Here is a 17,819-nt window from a genome sequence, read left to right on the forward strand (position 1 = left end):
TTAGAAACATTGGTATATTTGTGCCTGCTTTTACCTTCTCATCTTGATATCCTGAAAAGGGGGCAGGGGGGTTTTGAGTCCTGATTTTTTTAACTACAGCACTTTCTCTGGTGCTAAACACGACTTCCTGCCTTTTAACTTCTTTAAGTGAGTTGAGATCTTAACCAACCAACTTGATCTGCCCCTGCTTTCAGACTGGGAGAAGAAATGGGGGTTGTTTTGCACGAGTGGTTGTTCTGGTTTCAGGTTTCATATTTATAACACCTGTGGGCGTGTGTGGGGGGGGTTGTCTGTTCCTTCAGGTACCAGCTCAAACCTGGCAGCTAAACTAAAGCAGGAGCTCCAGACACCAGCCCAGCTGGATGGCAGCGTCATGGCCTATCTGCGCTACCGGGGGGTGTTCCCAGATATCATGGAGTCAGTGAAGGAGAAGGAAGTGCTTTCACCACAGCTGAAGGTAATGCGTGGTTAATGGAAGCACAGCAGCAAATTACAACTGGACAGCAAAAACCAAGTGGTACATTTACACTGAAGACTGTTCTGTAGTGCTTTGTACTTCAAGTTTTTCATCTCTTGTGACAAAATTACTGACTTCTGCTTGTACTTGCCAGAACTGAGCTAGTTCTGCTAGGACAGCACCGGTGATGTTTCAGAAGGTGGTGGTTGATCTGTTCTGTGGGTTTGTCTTGGAGGCCTCACAGAAAGCTGTTCCAGGAGCAGCCATAGCTAGCTGGCATCATGCTCCCCTGCCTGCTCTTGTGGTTCTGATGGCATGGAGAGCTGTGCAAACACCTTTGCAAGGTGGTGGGGAGGGGCATGACAGAGTCAGTTCAAGGAGAAGGAGGGATACACAGCAGGCTGAGCAGTGAGTGCCCGCTCTAGTCAGAAGGGCAAGTTGAAGAAAGTGTGTGCCTGGCATTCTTTGGTTTGGTGAACAAGCTGAGCCAGCTCTCAGCCATTCCAAGAATTCCAGCCGTGGGAAGGGAGAAATTCTCCCCTATGAGGCTGGTAAGTGCAGTAGGTTATAGTGAGTTCTCAAGTAATAAGAAACTAGAAGAAATACACTTCCTAGAAAGTGAACACTGCCTCCTAATATGCTATAAAATATGCTATAAAATAAGAAGCAGGTTCTTTCAGCTTGCTCAGCACAAGGTAGGAAAATTTTGCAGTGCAGTGAGGCTGTGCCAGGGGCAAGGCAAGCCTGAATTCAAATTCTCTTCAGCTGACTGACACAGTAGGTCCCAGGATGGAGGAGACTGGGCCTTCATCGCTGCTCGAGTCAGAAGGAGGAACCTTCTCCCGCCCTCTGCAGTGACCCTTCATGTACATCCCTAGAAGAGTTCAGAATTAGGTGTGATGGTGTTTTGAGCAAACTGAACTAATAGAATATGCTGCCCATGGCAGGGGAGTTGGACTAGATATGGTTTTTAAAGGTCCCTTCCAGCTGAAAACCATTCTATGACTCTGCATCTAGAAAAATAATAGTTCTCTGAAGTGTAGTCTGGAAGAGTGAATTTTATTTTACCTTAAGAAACAGATTTTTTTTATTTATTTAGTTTATTTTGTGGATCATTAATCTAGACTTTACTGGCTGTAAAATCTGAGTGCATGTTCTGCTACTAAATATTTTGTTTGAACACTAAAGGTTTTATTGCTTCTTGAAGTAATCACTGTTTTGGTTCTAGCGACAGAAAAGCAACTCAAGTTGGTTTGAAAGTTAAGTCATTCAAATAAGTGCAAGGAAAGAATATCAAGAGTTAAAGAGCAGTACTTTATGTTGTTGTTGCTAAAGTGGGTAGCAGTGAGGAACAGCTTCACGTGGAAGCTGCGATATTTCTGATGAGATGTGTGTAAGACAAGGACCTAAATCTCCAGTGACCTTCCTTGAAAAGAGACCAGGAAACATCTGTGCATGATGTAATAGTTTGTGAAGAGGGAATTTATTTAACATATATTATTTGGCCTGACAGCGTCAGAGGAAACAACTTTCACTGTGTAAATTATTAACACTGATTATTTTGAGAGATGTTATTTGTACATAATCTGCTAAATTAAACCAAGGTTGTCTAAATACATAATTCAATTTTCTGATGGTTTAGTTACATGGCTTCAGACATGCCAGAATTTCATTTATTCCCAGGAAAGCTAGCTAAATAAATAGTTCAGAAACAACAAAGTTAAAGTACAGCCCTCTGGCATAATTGCATATTAATAATTTATGCTTAATTGCATGTCAGGGTGTTGATGTGCACAGCCACGTTATTCTTTGTAGTGCTACCCCATCCTGTTCTTACACTCTCAGGATGCTGATGCCTGTTTCCATTTCTGGTTTGTTTTGTTTTTTGTTTTATTTTGTTTTTTTAACCTTCTCAGGCTGTGCTGAAGATGGTGTACGAGGAGAGCCGCAAAATCCTGGCTTTGTCAGAACACCCCTTGGGTTTCAGGGAGCTGAAGAACCTTCCTCAGAGCCAAGCAGCAGTGCAGGGCTGGCAGAAGGAGGGCTTAGCCCTGCTGGATGCTATTCAATCCCTGAGGGATTCCCTTGGCAAGGTGGCAGAGAGGGGAGACAAGGTATGGCAGTCAAACATCCCTTCAAACAGGGTAATTATGTGTAGAAATGCTTATTTTTACGGGGTCTGTGTGTGTGTAAGGAGGAAGGGATTCTCTCCTTTCTGGGATTCAAACAGTACTCTTTAAACACTTTTGGTCTGCTTAAATTAACAGGTGTACCCTCACACAGTAAAGCTGTGAAAGACACTGGGTTAGGGATTGAGAGAGACGCCATTTAAAACAAAATTATTTTAACAGGAAACTTCAGGTGTTGCTGCTGACTGGAGAGGAGAACTTCTGCAAGCAGTGCAGAGCGTGTTTGAGAAGGAGAGAAGTGTCTTGCAAATGGACCTGAAGTCTCACTTCTCCAATCCTGCATCTGGTGATGCAGGTTCATTAGTGGAGAAACTGGAGTATATAATGAAACAGCAAGTAAGAAAAATCTCTTAAAGTGTTCTACCCATAAATCACTTTATTCCCTATTATTTCTTCTAAAGTTTTTTTTTTTTCCCCCCCAGTTTTATTGCTTCTGGTTTTAAATCTTATCTTGTGTATTAATACAGATGGTGTGGGATCAGTAGGCTTTTAGAGTCTCTGCTTTGGTACCATTTTTCCCAAACTTTGCACATTGTGCTGCAAAGCCTATTGGTTACTTTAGCTGACTCCAGAAAGCCTGGAATAGTGAGTAGGAAAAACTTGATAGAATCCTTTCCTTCCTTCCCATTTATCCAGAGCCTCATAGACCTCTCTTGCAAAGGATACACATTGAACTAACTGTGAATCTGGGATTTTTTTGCTCTGAATCTGGGGTTTATTTAGTTTTTAGGTTGTGACCAGATGGTCTGTGGTAGCTGTTATGTATTAAACAACGTAAAGCAAGTGAAGTGGGGTTTTTCTTCAACAATGTTAACATTTTGAGTTAATACAAAGCGTAAACTTTATGCAGTGCTTTTGTAGAAAACTTGTACTGCTGCTGGAACCCTTTCCTTAGGGATTATCTCTGCAGAAAACATGGAAATAGCCTTGTGGATTGAATAGGCCCTGGTTTGTTTGCAGGAGGAGCAGAGGCAGATGGTTGTGGAGCACCTTTTCTCCTCGGACAGGAACAGCTTGCTCTGGGAAATCCAGGACCTCCGAGCTCAGCTCCGCATGACGCACCTCCAGAACCAGGAGAAGCTCCAGCAGCTGCAGGAAACTCTTACCAAAGCAGAAGATCACGGGAACAAACAGGAACACCAGCTCAGGAGGAAAGGTGACCCTCCTGATCTGTCTTCTGTCTTAGTTCTCTCTAATATCAGTAATGGAGACAAACCTGTGAAAAAGCAAAGAGAAACTTTTAAAAATAGCCCGAAGCAGCAGAACCAAAGTTGTGCAAGGACAGTAAAATACCCCTGTTTGTTTTCAGGAGATTGTTTATAGGTATGTTTGCTAGTATGGAATCACAGGATCATTTAGGTTGGATAAGGTCGTGGAGTTTCAGTCATGAACTTAACACAGCCAAGCCCGCCCCTAAACCACGTCCCTCAGTAAATAAGCAAGCCTTGCTTTTCACAGCAGGTTCCCTTTAGATAATAAAGAAACAAATGCAAGCGTCCTTGATCAAATAAACATATCTCTTCAAAGCAAAAGCACTGCTTTTTTTCCTTGGTTTTGTTTTTATCTTTACTATCACTCATTATTTAGCCACTTAAAAACTTATTAATACCAACACGTGCACTAGACGGAATTCTCTGGAAATCCAGAAGTTTATGGCTAATTTTGTTTACAATAAATATATTTACATAATACTGCAGACATGGGTACCTTCATTATTTTTTAAACACTTATCAAATGGCAGCCTCCAAATTTGGGGAAAGTTGTTTTTCCTAAGTCACTAGCCCCGTGTTTCTATTACTGAACAGAGCTGGCAAAACATAGTTTTTATTTAGTGACTCGTGTCATAAAATAGGTCTGGAAGTGGACAGGTTTGCTTAATGGGGTTTAGAATCCATTAGTAACAGGTTATTTACAGCATATCACAGTCACAGTCTCACCCAGCTTTCATGCTCTGCTCACTTTGCCTGGTCCATTAGCAGCAGAGCTGCAGTGGATTTGTGCATCTTTCTGCTGATTCCTCTCGTGTTTTAAAAGAAATTAATTCCCCAGACAAGGACGCTTCAATACAGCTGATTATTTGTCACCCCAGTTTGAATTAATGTGACATAATACTGTCAGTTTATCTATAATATGAATAACTGTTAATGTTTTCTCGTCCTAGTTGAATTATTGGAATATAAGCTTCAGCAGGAAAAATCTATTGTGAGTGAGTTGCAGAGCACTCTCTCTGAGGAGCAGAAAAGAGCCTCTGGAACGTGTGAGGTCCTGAATCAAGAAAAAGCAGCCCTGAAATCAGCACTCCACGAAAGTAAGCAAGAGAATGAGAGGTTGCAGAAATCCCTGGAAGAGCTCCAGAGGGAAATAAATCAGTTACGGTGAGAATCAGGTTTATTACTTTATTTGATTTATCAGCAGGTCTGAGAGAGCTCTGTAGTAACTGGACACACGAATGGCTTAGCACTTGGAAGCACAGGGAGGAAAACTAACCTCTCTCCCTTTTCTGGGATCTGTTTTCTTTCCTAACTTCTGTCATCCCTGGGTATGTTTCCCTCCCCACTCCCTTCCAAGTGTAGGCCGATGTTTTCCTTCCCTCTCACAGGACAACAGCTTTGCTCTGCCAGCACAAATAACTTCTCCCTATCGTAGTTGTTACTAAGTAGAGTGATTGTTCCAGCTTGGCTTGCAGGGAGGTAAATGATTTCAGATGCTAAGTAGTTGTGACTTGAAAACTGACTCTCTTTAGAAAGAGCAGAGGCCACCTTAAAGAAACAAATCAATAGACCAACAAACTCAGAAAGCGACCCAAAATGTCTGGTTGACAGTTGCTGGTGAAGGATGCTTTGCTCTGAACACAGATCTGTCATTTTGCAGTTGTGAACTGGAAAAGAAGGGAAAGGATTTGGCAGCTGCACTCCAAGACTTGCAGGCTGAACAGCTGAAGGAATCTGAGCTCCGAGGGTGGTTTGAGGAACAACAGCGTCAGCACAGGAAAGCAGAGGATGAAAAGACAAAGGCTGTGGAGGTAACGCCCAATTCCCTTGGGGGCGTGACGTTAACTAGCAGGTTATTTATGCAGTCTTTTTATTTTGTTTGTTTAATAACTGTTAAAACCACCCCCCAAACCTCTTCTGAATGTGCATAGCTCATTTTTTTTTCTCAGAATTAAAGCTTTCTGTTACCTTCACTAATTGCACCTGCTGAAATAAACCAAAGCTGTAAGCATTTCTCCCCCCAACACACACATCTTAGTGTTTTTCCTTTCTCATTTTCCATTTTCAGCCATTGTGTGCTGCCCCTTGCTGAGCAGGGACAGCCAGATTCTGCAACTGGGAAACTGCACCCTTAGTTCCAGAGCGAACTTGCCATAAGGGTGTGACGTGTGTGATCACTGAGATTATAAAAGAAAACCTCCCATTGATACATCGGCTTGGCAGAGAGCAACTGGAGCCTTTCCAGTTTAACATTTATTTTTGGAGGTTAACCAGAGTCTTGTTCCCTTCTAAACTGAACAGAAAACAAGTGAACAGCTTTCTCTCCGAGGCTGTGATAGCAGTGACTCAGTGCTTGTAAAAACCCTGCAGTGACTGGAAAAGGAAGAAGATTTAACATAAACCATTTTTTAAACTTAAACCCCAAAACTGATCTCTATCAAAGAACTCCAAACAATCCTAATTAAATGCCATGAGGAAACACAATTCTGACTATCTGTCTTTGTAGCCTGGCTTCTCCCATCACCTTTCTGGTAGGTGTTTAGGTGTGTGGATGGGTTTTGTAGGGATTTTTGTTATTGCTGCATGGTAGGACATGGTGCTTACATCTCCCATCTTTTCAGAGACCTGCTCATGGAGGGACAGCAGAGACCAGCATGGCCAAGGCCAGGAGAAAAGTGCATTGTCCCAGGGGGAGTTGTGCAGCAGATTAGTCTGGCTTTCACAAATCCTCTCTTGAAGCCCCATTATGGAACGGGGCTGCTGCCACTTGGCATCTGACCTGGCTTTCTGGGAGATGAGGTGTTGGGGGGGGCTGGTAAACCCCCCTACTAGGACAGCAGTGCCGTCTCTGACTGTCTGCAGGTGCCCTGGGGCTGCCCCTTCAGGCCCTGCCTCTCCTTCTGAAGAGAGCCTTGCTCCCAAAATGGACCTAGAGATGGATTTTAAACTGAAAGAGGGTAGATTTAGATGAGGTATAAGGAAGAAATTCTTCCCTGTGAGGGTGGGCAGGCCCTGGCACAGGTTGCCCAGAGAAGCTGTGGCTGCCCCATCCCTGGAAGTGTCCAAGGTGAGGTTGGATGGGGCTTAGAGCAGCCTGGGCTAGTAGAAGGTGTCCCTGCCCATGGCAGGGGTTGGAATGAGATTGTCTTGAAGGTCCCTTCCAACCCAAACCATTCTGTGGTTATTTTTGTCCGTCTCTGCTCTATGCCTTAAAGGGATGGGCTGCGAAATCCCAAGGTTTTACATCTACTCGTGCTGCTTAGCTTTTTCTTTCTAAAACGACATGGGTTATTGCTGCTTCAGACGTCGCTTACTAATGGGACTGACTGATGAAAGAATAGTGTTTGTGCTGGAATCCTGATGATGTGTTGTCCCCTGTCCTGCCCAGGAGCTGCAGGCCGCCCTGGACGCGCAGTCGGTGCAGAACCGCCAGCTGGCCTTGTCCTTGGAGCACGAGAGGACGGTGACCGATAATCTCCGCAAGGAGCTGCAGATCGAGCACTCCCGCTGCGAAGCGCTGCTGTCCCAGGAACAGACCAAGCTCCGGGAGCTGCAGAAGAGTTTGGATGCCGAGAAGAACCGTTCCTTGGAGCTCCTGGACTCCTTGAACCACGAGCGTGTTTTGACGGAGCAGCTGAGCGTGAGAGTGAAAGAAGGTGCCTCCTGTCAGCACAGGGAGCTGCTGCTGGAGCAAGCCTTCGTCCAGGAGCTCCAGGCCCAGCTGGAAGAAGAGAGGTCCCGGACTATGGAGCTGGCTGCTGTGATTGAGAAAATGCACCAGAAAGCCATCCAGTCCAAAAGGCAGCTGGAGGCTGAGGTGCAGATGTGCTGTGAGGAAACCCAGAAGGAGAGGGAGGTCAGCGACAAACTGCGAGCCACGCTGGAGTCTCTCCAGGCTCAAAAGCAAGAGGTGATCCGTTCCTTGGAGGCCCAGAAGGAAAGAGAGGCCAAGATGAAAGCTGACTGGGAGCAACTGCAGTCGCTCTTCGAGACGCTGAAAGAGCAAGATAAGAATAAGAAAGAGGAGAGGGAGAGAGAGGAGAGACAGCAGCAACAAACAGAGCTAGAGAAACAGAAGGGCTGGCAGAGAGATCAGGAGAGAATGGTGAGAACGGCTCTGTGAGTCTTGTCTTACATTGAAAAGGCCACCCACTGGGATTTAACCCTGTGGATTGTGTTCTTTAACTGAAATGTTTCCTTCTGGTAAACAGAGCATTCTGGAAAATGCATTAGATGAGCTCTTTTCCTGCATTTCTCAGCTGTTTTCAGGGGGTTGTGTCTGGGTTTATTGTTGACAGAAGTTGATGTTTATATCTTTACCTGTGCTGGGAATTGCTGGTTATTCACAGGTGGAGAGGAATAGTGGGTAAATGCAGGATGGAACCAAACTGGGTTTCATGTCACTGCCCCTTATTTTGAGCTGGGCTGCTAATCATGGCTTGGGACAGTATTGGTTTCACCTTCTAGTTTCTCACTTATAACAGAGGGGAGAGGTTTACAGGCTCTGTGGAGACTTGCCAGTAGGAAAGTGGATGGAGATAATGCCCACTCCAGTGTCATTGAGTGGCTTCCTGGTGGCCCCCAAAGGCAGTGCTCTTTGCTTCCCCCAGAAGTGATCTGTGAGTTAAGGAACACCCAGATGGATATGCTGGTTAGGTGTGATGTGTGTGTTTATGCATAAGATGCAATTAACTGCTATTTACTCTGTTCAAATAGCAAAGCTTGGAACGGCAGCACCAGAGGGATGAGCAGAGAATTAAAGAGCTGCAGGAAATGCTGGCAGTGTTAGAAGAAAGAGAAAGAAATCCTCCAGCTCCAAACCGTCAGCAAGAGCTGCTGTGTACCTCAAACAAAGATGGGAATGTTAGACAGGCTGTGACAAAAGAAACTGAGAAACCCCACTTGCAGCAGCAGCAGCTGGAGAAGATAAGGCAGCAGTTGCTCTTCGTGGCTGTGCACCTGAATGAGTTCATCTATAAAACTCTAGATAAGTGAGTCGTTGTTCATAAAACAGTGGTTTGCTTTCCATCCCGCTTCTTAACGTGTGTGGGTCCTGGCTGAGAGCCCTGCGCTCTTTTAATTCTTAAAAAATTAACGGAACTTGCAAATTTCTGTGTGTTTGGTGGTCTGTGTGATGAGTAGTGCACAGGTGCAGCCTCAGAACATAAAGGCTATCCAGCAGGGAGAAAGCATCAAATGTGCTTTAGCATTATTCCAAATCAACGTGATACTGAAAAGGGATTTCTGTTTGACAGAACGGTTCACGACTGGTCTGCATCAAACGATGAAGCTGTGGCCTCTTTACTGCAGACATTAAGGGAGCTAAAATCAGATTTACTGTCTCCTGCATCTCAGGTAAGGAAAACAGCATGTATTTGTTGATTATCACTAAGGTTTTCTCTATTCTTTGGGTTGCAGCATGCAGGTAAGTTGATTGATTGATTTTCCTCCCTCCCATTTGTTTGCAAATAAAACACTGAGGAAAATTCTGGTTTGCCTTGGCAATGGGAAAGAAGGTGTACTCCTGTACTCACACTACCATTCTGTTAACAAGTTTTAATATCTGAATCTTTCTGTTTTGTTGTATTGCAGGGTCTGCTTCTGACAGCAGTTTTTTCTTAGCTATGTAGTATGTCCAGGGATCACAAGCCCAGAGACACTTGTTTTTCATCAAAATGTCAAGCACCTTCCAAAAAAGCACAACAGCGGTTTGTCACCTTGGGAGGGCTGTTGTGACTGCTGTTTGCAGTACTGCAAATATTTAACACAAACCCAGGGATTATCAAAGGCCCAGCTCAGGTCTGATTGGTACAAAATACATCATGAAAACATAACTTTGAGGTTCCATCTGATTCCCCAAATAACTTTGCACTTGTATGTCTTTCTCTCATAATAGACAGATCTTCCACCACATTTCAGCCAAATTTGGGGATTTAAGGCTCTTTTTTCTGGCTTGGTTTTTTTTTTTTTTTTCTTTTCTCCAGAATCACCTTTCCCTTCAGTCTCCTTCCTGAATATCTCCTTCCTTTAAGGTACTGAACCACGTGCTCTGGAGACCAAAGGGAATTCACCACTGTTACCTCTTTGAGTTGTGATAAATTGGGGAATAATGGACCTGGTGAAATTCCAGTGTGCAAAATCTGTGCCCAAATGAATAAGGAGTCATCTGGTCAATCTGATACCTCCTGGTGCAGTGGATATCAAGTGCACAGATGAACCATGTAGAACTCCTTCAGATATTTCAGCACAACCTTGTTAGGCTGTAATAAGTTGCTAGGACTAGCTGGGCTCAGTGGTGTGTACTGGCTTCTCTAATGTATAGATTTTATTTCAAGGGATAAAACGTTAACTGCCTTTAAAATTTCTTTTATTTCTTTTATGATCTGCTGCACCACTCACTGATGTAACTGTTGACCATTAAATTTGTAGTTGATACTGAAGAGGGTTATGAAGGTAGAACTTGCATGAAGAGTTGGAGCTGGAGTCCTGGGTTACCACAAAATTAAATTTCACAGAATCACAGCATGGTTTGGGCTGGAAGGCACCTTAAAGCTCAGCTCATTTCACCCCCTGCCATGGGCAGGGACACCTTCCACTAGCCCAGGTTGCTCCAAGCCCCGTCCAACCTGGCCTTGAACACTTCCAGGGATGGGGCAGCCACAGCTTCTCTGGGCAACAGTTTCTCTGAATTGAATGGGGTTTTTTTTTTTGTTTGTTTGTTTGTTTTCCTTTTTTTGGTGTTTTGTTTTGGGGTTATTTTTAGAATTTACTTCTGTAGATGCTTCCCAGCTTGGTTTTGCTGTATGTACAGTTTGGTTTTGCGTGTACACAGACGTCTTTCTTCACAATTTCTGTGCTGCCTGTGGATGTAGAAGAAAGTCAGATGTGTTTCCATTTCAAAAGGTTCAGGAGACTGTTGTTAAAGGGAATGGGATTCCTGTAAGGCTGATCAGAGAAGAGACAGCTCGATGAACAAAAATTCCTCACTTCTTAAGAAGGGCTCTTCACGCAGTTCAGTTTCCCATTGTGCTGTTTAACACCTGAATGCCACTGCTGATTTTCAGGCTCATTACTTTTATGTTTTAATTTGTCATCAAGTTGGGTTTTACTCGTTTTTGAGGTGTCTAACTGTGGAAGTAATGTGCAAAACCCGTTGTGGCTCACTTCCTTTTGATTTCTGTTTCAGATCAGATCTACGGGTGATGGTGACTCTGTCCAAGAGCTGGAAAGAGAGGCTTGGCAGCGAGAGAGGACCGTGCTGCAGAACGCACTGAAACAGGCTGAGTCCCAGCTGGCAAAAGCAAATGCTGAAATTGAAAACAAACCAGTGGTAGAAACTTCCAATCCTAAGGTAAAATGATGGGGGTGGCCAGAAAAGGGGCTGTGTGGAGCTTGGAGAGCCAGCGGTGTCATTTCAGGAGGTGTCATTTCCACCTGATTTGCTGGGGATAAAGGGATCTATCAGATGATGGCATTTATCTTTCACTTATTGCTGTCATCTTCAGTTGCTATTTTCAAAAATGATTTTATAGATGAACAGCTTTATATATTATTTTAAATTAGGAACTTTTTCCACATGTACTTCATCAGAGAAGTTCCTTTGGAACTTCCTTGGTGTCAGACAGGAACTTGCACCAGAACTAACCTGGATCTTTGGACTTTCTACTCAGAAATGAGAGGGAGACTCAGATTTCTTGTCCAAGAACGAAAATAGAAAACACCCATTATTTTTAAACCCTACCCCAATAATCTTAAATACTTTTTAATCTTAATTGTAGTCAAGTCTGACAGGAATCTGTCCCCACGTGCTTTCTGGCTAATTGTTTTTGAAACGGATTTTATTTCTGAGTTAAGCTGTTTTAGGGTTTTGAGTTTTACAGTTTTGCTTGAAAGCATTCAGGAGATTGAAGGCAGTCTGGCACTCCAAACTTGGGTGTTCTTTAGCTGTGTACAGAACTGTATCAACCTGGATGTTGGACCTGAAAACACCTTGTTTGTGGCTGGGTTTTTTTGCAGCAGCAGCTGTGACAAAATCGGGAATTCTTCTTTTCTTTCTGCAGCTGCAGAGGTTGTACAGGAAGTACATTCGAGCAGAGAGCTTTAGAAAGGCTCTCGTTTATCAGAAGAAATACCTCTTGCTGCTTCTGGGTGGGTTTCAGGACTGTGAGCAGGCAACCCTCTCCCTCATCGCCCGGATGGGGATCTACCCCTCTCCTGCAGACCTGCAGCTCTCCGAGCCGCGCTCCCGGCCCTTCACCAGGTTCAGGTGTGCGGTCAGGGCCATCATCGCCATATCAAGGTAAAGCCAAAACACTCCCTGGCTCTCGTACCCGGTGCTGGTCCTTGGAAATGGAAAAAGTTGGTAGCTCCTGTGGCTTGTCCTGCACTAATGTCGAGCAAAGCCCATCTCCAAAGCTTGTTCAGATGTGACTCAGTAGCTGAACTTGATCTGCACTAAACTAAAGATGTATAAAATGTCTTTAAGGTGAAAGAGGGTAGGTTTAGAGTGGATGTTGTGAAGTATTGGGCTGTGAGGGTGGGGAGGCCCTGGCACAGTTTCCCCAGAGAAGCTGTGGCTGCCCCATCCCTGGAAGTGTCCAAGGCCAGGCTGGATGGGGCTTGGAGCAACCTGGAATAATGGAAGGTGTCCCTGCCCATGGCAGGGGGCGAAATGAGCTGAGCTTTAAGGTCCCTTCCAGCCCAAACCATTCCATAATTCTATGAAAAAGCTGCAGTAAGTTTTGGAGCCAGTGCACAGCCACTACAAATTGAAGTCCTTTCAGGGCTGAGCTCCTTGGTCTCCCTGGGTAGTTTGTCTCATATCAGAACAGGGATCTGTCAGGGACGGTTCTCTCTGGAATCCAGTAGCCTGTGTTTCCTTGGGCATGATTCTGTCATGCTCTGTCACTGTCAAATGGGTTTTGTTAGCTGTGTGTGAGACAATGTGCCATCTCCTAATGGCTTTTAGGTCCATTTAATAAAAAAGAAAATAGTTTTAAATGTAATAGGTGGTTATTTCTGAGCCATTTCCTTGTCTAGTAAGAATGATTAGCAACAAGTTTCTTTCAGGAGGTAGCAGAGTGTCTTTGGCATGAATACCATAATGATGGCAATATCAACAGTGACCTCCAAACTCCTCTCAGGTTGGAAGAGCTGCCACAGAGCTCTCTCTAGAGATTAGGAACAGAGTGGAGGAGCACAGCCAAAACAGGCAAGCCTTTTTTAGCAGGTCAAGGATCACTGTAGGGTAAAATGGGATAAACCTACATTCCAAAGACTGAGGTTGAAGAATTCTCCCTTCAATCCCACAAGAATTGTTATTTATGTTGTTTAGTGTGTTCTGTCCCAACAAATAACTTAATATTAAAATTTAATGTATTTTTGTGTATTTTTAATTCTTGTACAAATTTGTTCTCTTACTAAGGTTAAAGTTTCTGGTGAAAAAGTGGAACAAAGTCAGCAGGAAGAGCGCCCAGGGTGAAAGCATTTCTCACAGCGTAGGAGGTAACACAGGTATGTGTTTGTTTGGACAAGTGCCTTGTTTTTATCGTAATTTCTCTTTAGCAATGTGTTTAATTTGAAAGTGTCAAAATCTGTTTATTTTGCCGCTATCCATCTGTGGAGCAGGTGGATAGATGGTCTGATGCAGGTCAGTAAGGACCTGAGTTACCTGAGGAACTCTTGACTGTTCCTTTGAGTTACTTCTGGGTGACTTTGTAAGAATTTCAACAAACATCTTAATGCACCACCCAGTACTTTGGAACTGTCTCCCTTAATGTAATATTCCATTACTTGTGCCTTTTCGACACTAAACAAAATTCAGATGAAATAATGCATTTTGCATTACCTGATACTGCATAATTTTCACTGTTTTTAAGTTGCTGGAAATACTTATTTAAAAAAAAAATAAAAAGGGCACCAACTTCTTACATAAACCCACCGTGGTGTGATTCCTGAGAAACTTGAGTGCTCAAATGCTGGACTTTATAAAACCTCACTATAAAATAGTGTCGAACTTCTGTTAAATCTGGTTTAAAGAAAAACAAAACAAACAAAAAACAAAAAAAAAACCAAAAAAAACAAACGAAACATAAGACCAGTTAGCTGTAGAAAGTGCATTTATCTGCATTTGAACCCAAACTGTGTTCTGCTGTGATTCTCGTGGGTGTACTGGATGTGTTTCTGGTGGCCTGTTCTGAACGGCCCCAAGCGCCTGTTTTTTAACCCTTCTGTCTTTGCCGCAGCCCCTGGTGCTAGAACAGAAGTTCTGAGGGAGCAGCAGCCCCCAGCTGTTCCCACCAGCTCTCCCCCCACCCGGGACAGGGACAGGGGGCTGTGCCACAGAACCAGCGCTGCAAGATTTGGGAGCCTCTCCCCCCGCTCCTCTTCCCGCTCACACAACAGGTCAGTCGGACATCCCTGCCTGGGTTTAGTCCCCACCCCCAGACAGCATTCCATAAAAAATGGAACCCCTCGTTGAAGGAGGTGCTTGAACAAGAAGAGGAATTTGTTTTCCTAGGTCTGGTAAATGTTTTTGCTTCTTTCAGGATGGTGCAGGAGAATAAAGCTTCGTGTCTGCTTTTAAGCATCGTGTGTGATGTTCTCGGACTGAGAGCATTCCTAGTGGTGTTCCCCAGTTGAATTTGGGCAGAGCAGAGTTCAGAATTCACAGGGGCTGTGTCTGTTAGCCTGCTTTGAAGGGCAATTCTTGTTGCCTTTGCAGGAGTTGACATGGGAGGTAGATGGTCTCAGTCCCATCGTCTTGGGATGTGTTCTTTGTTTCTTAACCTCCTGGCTGAATTAGAAACTCCAACAATCAGGCAAGAATTTTCTTCAAAATGAAGAAAAAAAAAAGGCAGCAAAGAAGTAGCTGTGGTGATCTGGGGATATGCAAAGACAGGAGATGCTCCAAATTATTGTTGTTTTTTTTAGCATTGCTGACTGATGTGGGGGACAGACAGTGCTTGCCACGACAGCCAGGTAGTGTTCTGGTTTGCATGGAACTTGGCAAAACATCTTGGAGAGTTTGAGACCTGCAAGCACTGCCCAAAAACTTAATTCTGCCCCACCCTATTCCTCTGTCATGACACGTGTCTGGGTCTGACAGCCTTGCCAAGGAGAGTCACCCCTGTGGTATGTAACAGATTAATAACAGCAGCCCTCACTGATGCTCAGTGTGGCTGAGTGAGTGGGAGCTCAGGTGAAACCAAGGCTAAACAGTGCCTGCTGCTGCTCTTGTGTCCTGGCAAAGCTACACAGAAGGAAGGGATGCATAGGAGCTACCTCCTGCTAATGGCAAGGAAAAGGAGTAAATCCAGACTACAAATATAGCAGTGTGTTAGCACAGTGTCCCTTATGTCTGCTGATATTTGGAATTTGTTGTTAATGCCCAGAAGGGAGAACCATCTAAAAGGGGCCTCTTTTTCAACCTTGGCCTTCAAGATGGTATTTTCCCTGCTGAAGAGGAGCGTGCACACCTGGGTGCAGGTGTGCACCTCAGTCCTTCTGTGCAGAGGGTCTTGTCTCACTGGGCCATTTGGACTCACCTCTGACTGCATCTTTCTTACCCAAGGGACTTTGTGTTGTGGATCAGGAGAAAAAGATTCAGAGAAACTCCAGCTTTTACTGGAACATCCATTCTTTTGACTCCCCTGTACACAAAGCTGCCCAGTCCATATTGTTGAATACATAACTTTTTGGTGGTGGTGTTTACCTTTATTCCAGTTTTCTTTACCCAGAATTCCTGCCTATACGAATGCAACTTTATATATTTGAGACTGTAGCGTGAGAAGGAGAAAACGACTTGTTTTCCTTTTTTAAGATCGCACCCGTCCCCCAGTTCAGCTTCGGAAAAGTCACTCGTGCCACCTCCCGATCCCGAACGATCACTCACAGAGTACATCCATCGCTTGGAGGTTATCCAGCAAAGACTGGGGGGGATGCAGCCAGGTAAGAACCACCTTCTTGTCCCCACAGCTGCCAGAAGTCTGGGTTGATTTTTGGAAGGTTCTTTGTGCATATTGCCCGTAAAGAGCATCGTTTTAATGGATAATTATAATTATCGGTAGGGGGACAAGTAAGTAAGTTTCTGAAAGGAAACCTTTTTGTGAATCATATCTCAGACTACTCCACGTGTGGCATTTCTCAAAAAAAAGTTCATAATGAAATTCTTCAGAGGTAAGGCTGAATAATTTAATGTGGTTTCTGTCCCCACTCCTGTTTCCGAGTGTTGCAGTCTAAATGAAGCTTTGTGTAGGGTTAATTTGCTTTAGAATCAAAGAGCTGTTGTAATGGCTGAGCAGGGTTTTCTCTGCAGCACAGACTGTAATGCTTCCCTCATTTATCACTTCCTTATGTTCCATAATAGATTTAAAAAAAAAAAAGATCCGGAGGCTGGTAAATCCAGCCATCCAGTTCTAAGCTTGCTCACAGGGCACACAAAGGATTGTAGCTTTAAAGACCTTAGCTTTGCTGTTTGAAACACTTCCACCTCATTTCTGGACTGCAGCCAAAAGCTGGAAAGATGACCAGGTCAGTATTTAGCTGTGGCACTGAGGGGATGTGGAGCGTGTTTGGATTCCTTCCCACACTGCACATACACACCTTGCATTTTTCTTTGCCCAAGCATAACCATCATCACCTGCTGCTTCCCAGGTGAACTTGCCTCCTGTAATTGCCCTTCAGCCTTTGCCCAGGTATATCTCTGAAGTCAACAGCTGCAGTGACACATCCATATAGAAGTGTTTGGGTTGGAAGAGACCTTAAAATCATCCCATTCTGCCCCCACCTGCCATGGGCAGGGACACCTCCCACTATCCCAGGTTGCTCCAAGCCCTGTCCAACCTGGCCTTGAACACTTCCAGGCATGGGGAGTCCACAGCCTCTCTGGGCAACCTGGTTCGTGGGAACAGTTTGGGAACTTTGCCTTATTCTCAGCAGGACTTTACCTAGAAACTCAATTCTTACGACTTTGAGGCGATTGTGTTTTTTTTTTTTTCCCCACAAATTCTGCAGCTGTATGGCAAATACAGATAAATAAATTTTAGATTTGAAACCAGACAGCCTTTATGGAAGTAAGATATTTTGCTTCATTCTAAGTGTGGAATAAAGTATTCCACAACTGGGACAGCATGAACAGAAATTCTATGTTAAGTGCATGTAATTTCTTTCATCTCCATGTTACCAGGACAGTGATGTCAAGCATTACAGAGTGACCTTGCAACCTTTAGAACAGTTCTGTGAGCCAGATGATTTCCCAGTTTCTAATGAACTTTAGGACATCTCCTCAGCAGCAAGAGAATCACCACAGGAGTGCCCAAGTCGAGCTGTCCGTGTGGATAAAGCAGGCCTGTGATGGAGCACTGGGCCCAGTGTGTAAAGGTTTGCTTTGGCAGCTTTCAGATCCTGTTTTGGATTGCTCCTAAGTGGCTCGTGAGAATGGGAATTGCTTTCGGTGGATCTCGTGTGAAGCGCATTCAGGAAATTCCATGCTGCAAACTGCACCCTGTTGCTTCATAACACAAGCAGTTTTCTAATGTTCATTTGTTTGGTTTTTTTTGTAAATTTAGGACAAGTGCCAGGCTCACCTCGTCAGAGAAGCATGAAAAAGTGATGGGAATGCTTATGAAATCTGTCCTGTGAGTTGCTGCTTCCTCCTGAGCTGGTCCTTATTGAACAGAGGCACTTGCAATCAATCTCCTGTGCAACTGAATAAAGGGCAGTGCTTTTACAGCAGATTTTTATATGACTCTTTTTATTATATTTTAGTACTTTAAGAGGGACTTCCTTTTCTCTAAGAACGATATTTTACATTCTCACATGAAATTACTCTAAGTTAACAGCTGAAGTGTGACTGCATCACTGTATTGTAAGCTGCAAAAAGTCTCTGTGGTGTTTATTTTTCTATAGTGTATAGGTGGATTCCTTGTAAAAAAATTATTAAAATGGCATTTCATTAGTGAA

General features: G+C 44.0%; 1 protein-coding gene across 9 annotated transcripts in view; it reads left to right on the top strand.

The window, feature by feature from the left end:
- PCNT (pericentrin) overlaps nucleotides 1-17,819 on the top strand; it is a 67,130-nt gene extending 49,311 nt beyond the window's left edge. For all 9 annotated transcript variants that reach the window (XM_050339342.1, XM_050339343.1, XM_050339345.1 and 6 more), the window contains 15 exons: nucleotides 303-457; nucleotides 2,374-2,571; nucleotides 2,809-2,982; nucleotides 3,607-3,802; nucleotides 4,808-5,021; nucleotides 5,518-5,668; nucleotides 7,246-7,962; nucleotides 8,574-8,848; nucleotides 9,113-9,212; nucleotides 11,044-11,208; nucleotides 11,918-12,156; nucleotides 13,282-13,370; nucleotides 14,102-14,261; nucleotides 15,679-15,806; nucleotides 17,426-17,819. In XM_050339342.1, the coding sequence (XP_050195299.1) occupies nucleotides 303-457; nucleotides 2,374-2,571; nucleotides 2,809-2,982; nucleotides 3,607-3,802; nucleotides 4,808-5,021; nucleotides 5,518-5,668; nucleotides 7,246-7,962; nucleotides 8,574-8,848; nucleotides 9,113-9,212; nucleotides 11,044-11,208; nucleotides 11,918-12,156; nucleotides 13,282-13,370; nucleotides 14,102-14,261; nucleotides 15,679-15,806; nucleotides 17,426-17,469 (3,005 nt within the window). In that variant the 3' untranslated portion in view covers nucleotides 17,470-17,819. The remainder of the gene's footprint in view (nucleotides 1-302; nucleotides 458-2,373; nucleotides 2,572-2,808; nucleotides 2,983-3,606; nucleotides 3,803-4,807; nucleotides 5,022-5,517; nucleotides 5,669-7,245; nucleotides 7,963-8,573; nucleotides 8,849-9,112; nucleotides 9,213-11,043; nucleotides 11,209-11,917; nucleotides 12,157-13,281; nucleotides 13,371-14,101; nucleotides 14,262-15,678; nucleotides 15,807-17,425) is intronic.

The sequence above is a fragment of the Myiozetetes cayanensis genome, unplaced genomic scaffold, assembly GCF_022539395.1.
Source record: "Myiozetetes cayanensis isolate MyiCay16 unplaced genomic scaffold, myiCay2020 scf9, whole genome shotgun sequence".
NCBI lineage: Eukaryota > Metazoa > Chordata > Aves > Passeriformes > Tyrannidae > Myiozetetes > Myiozetetes cayanensis.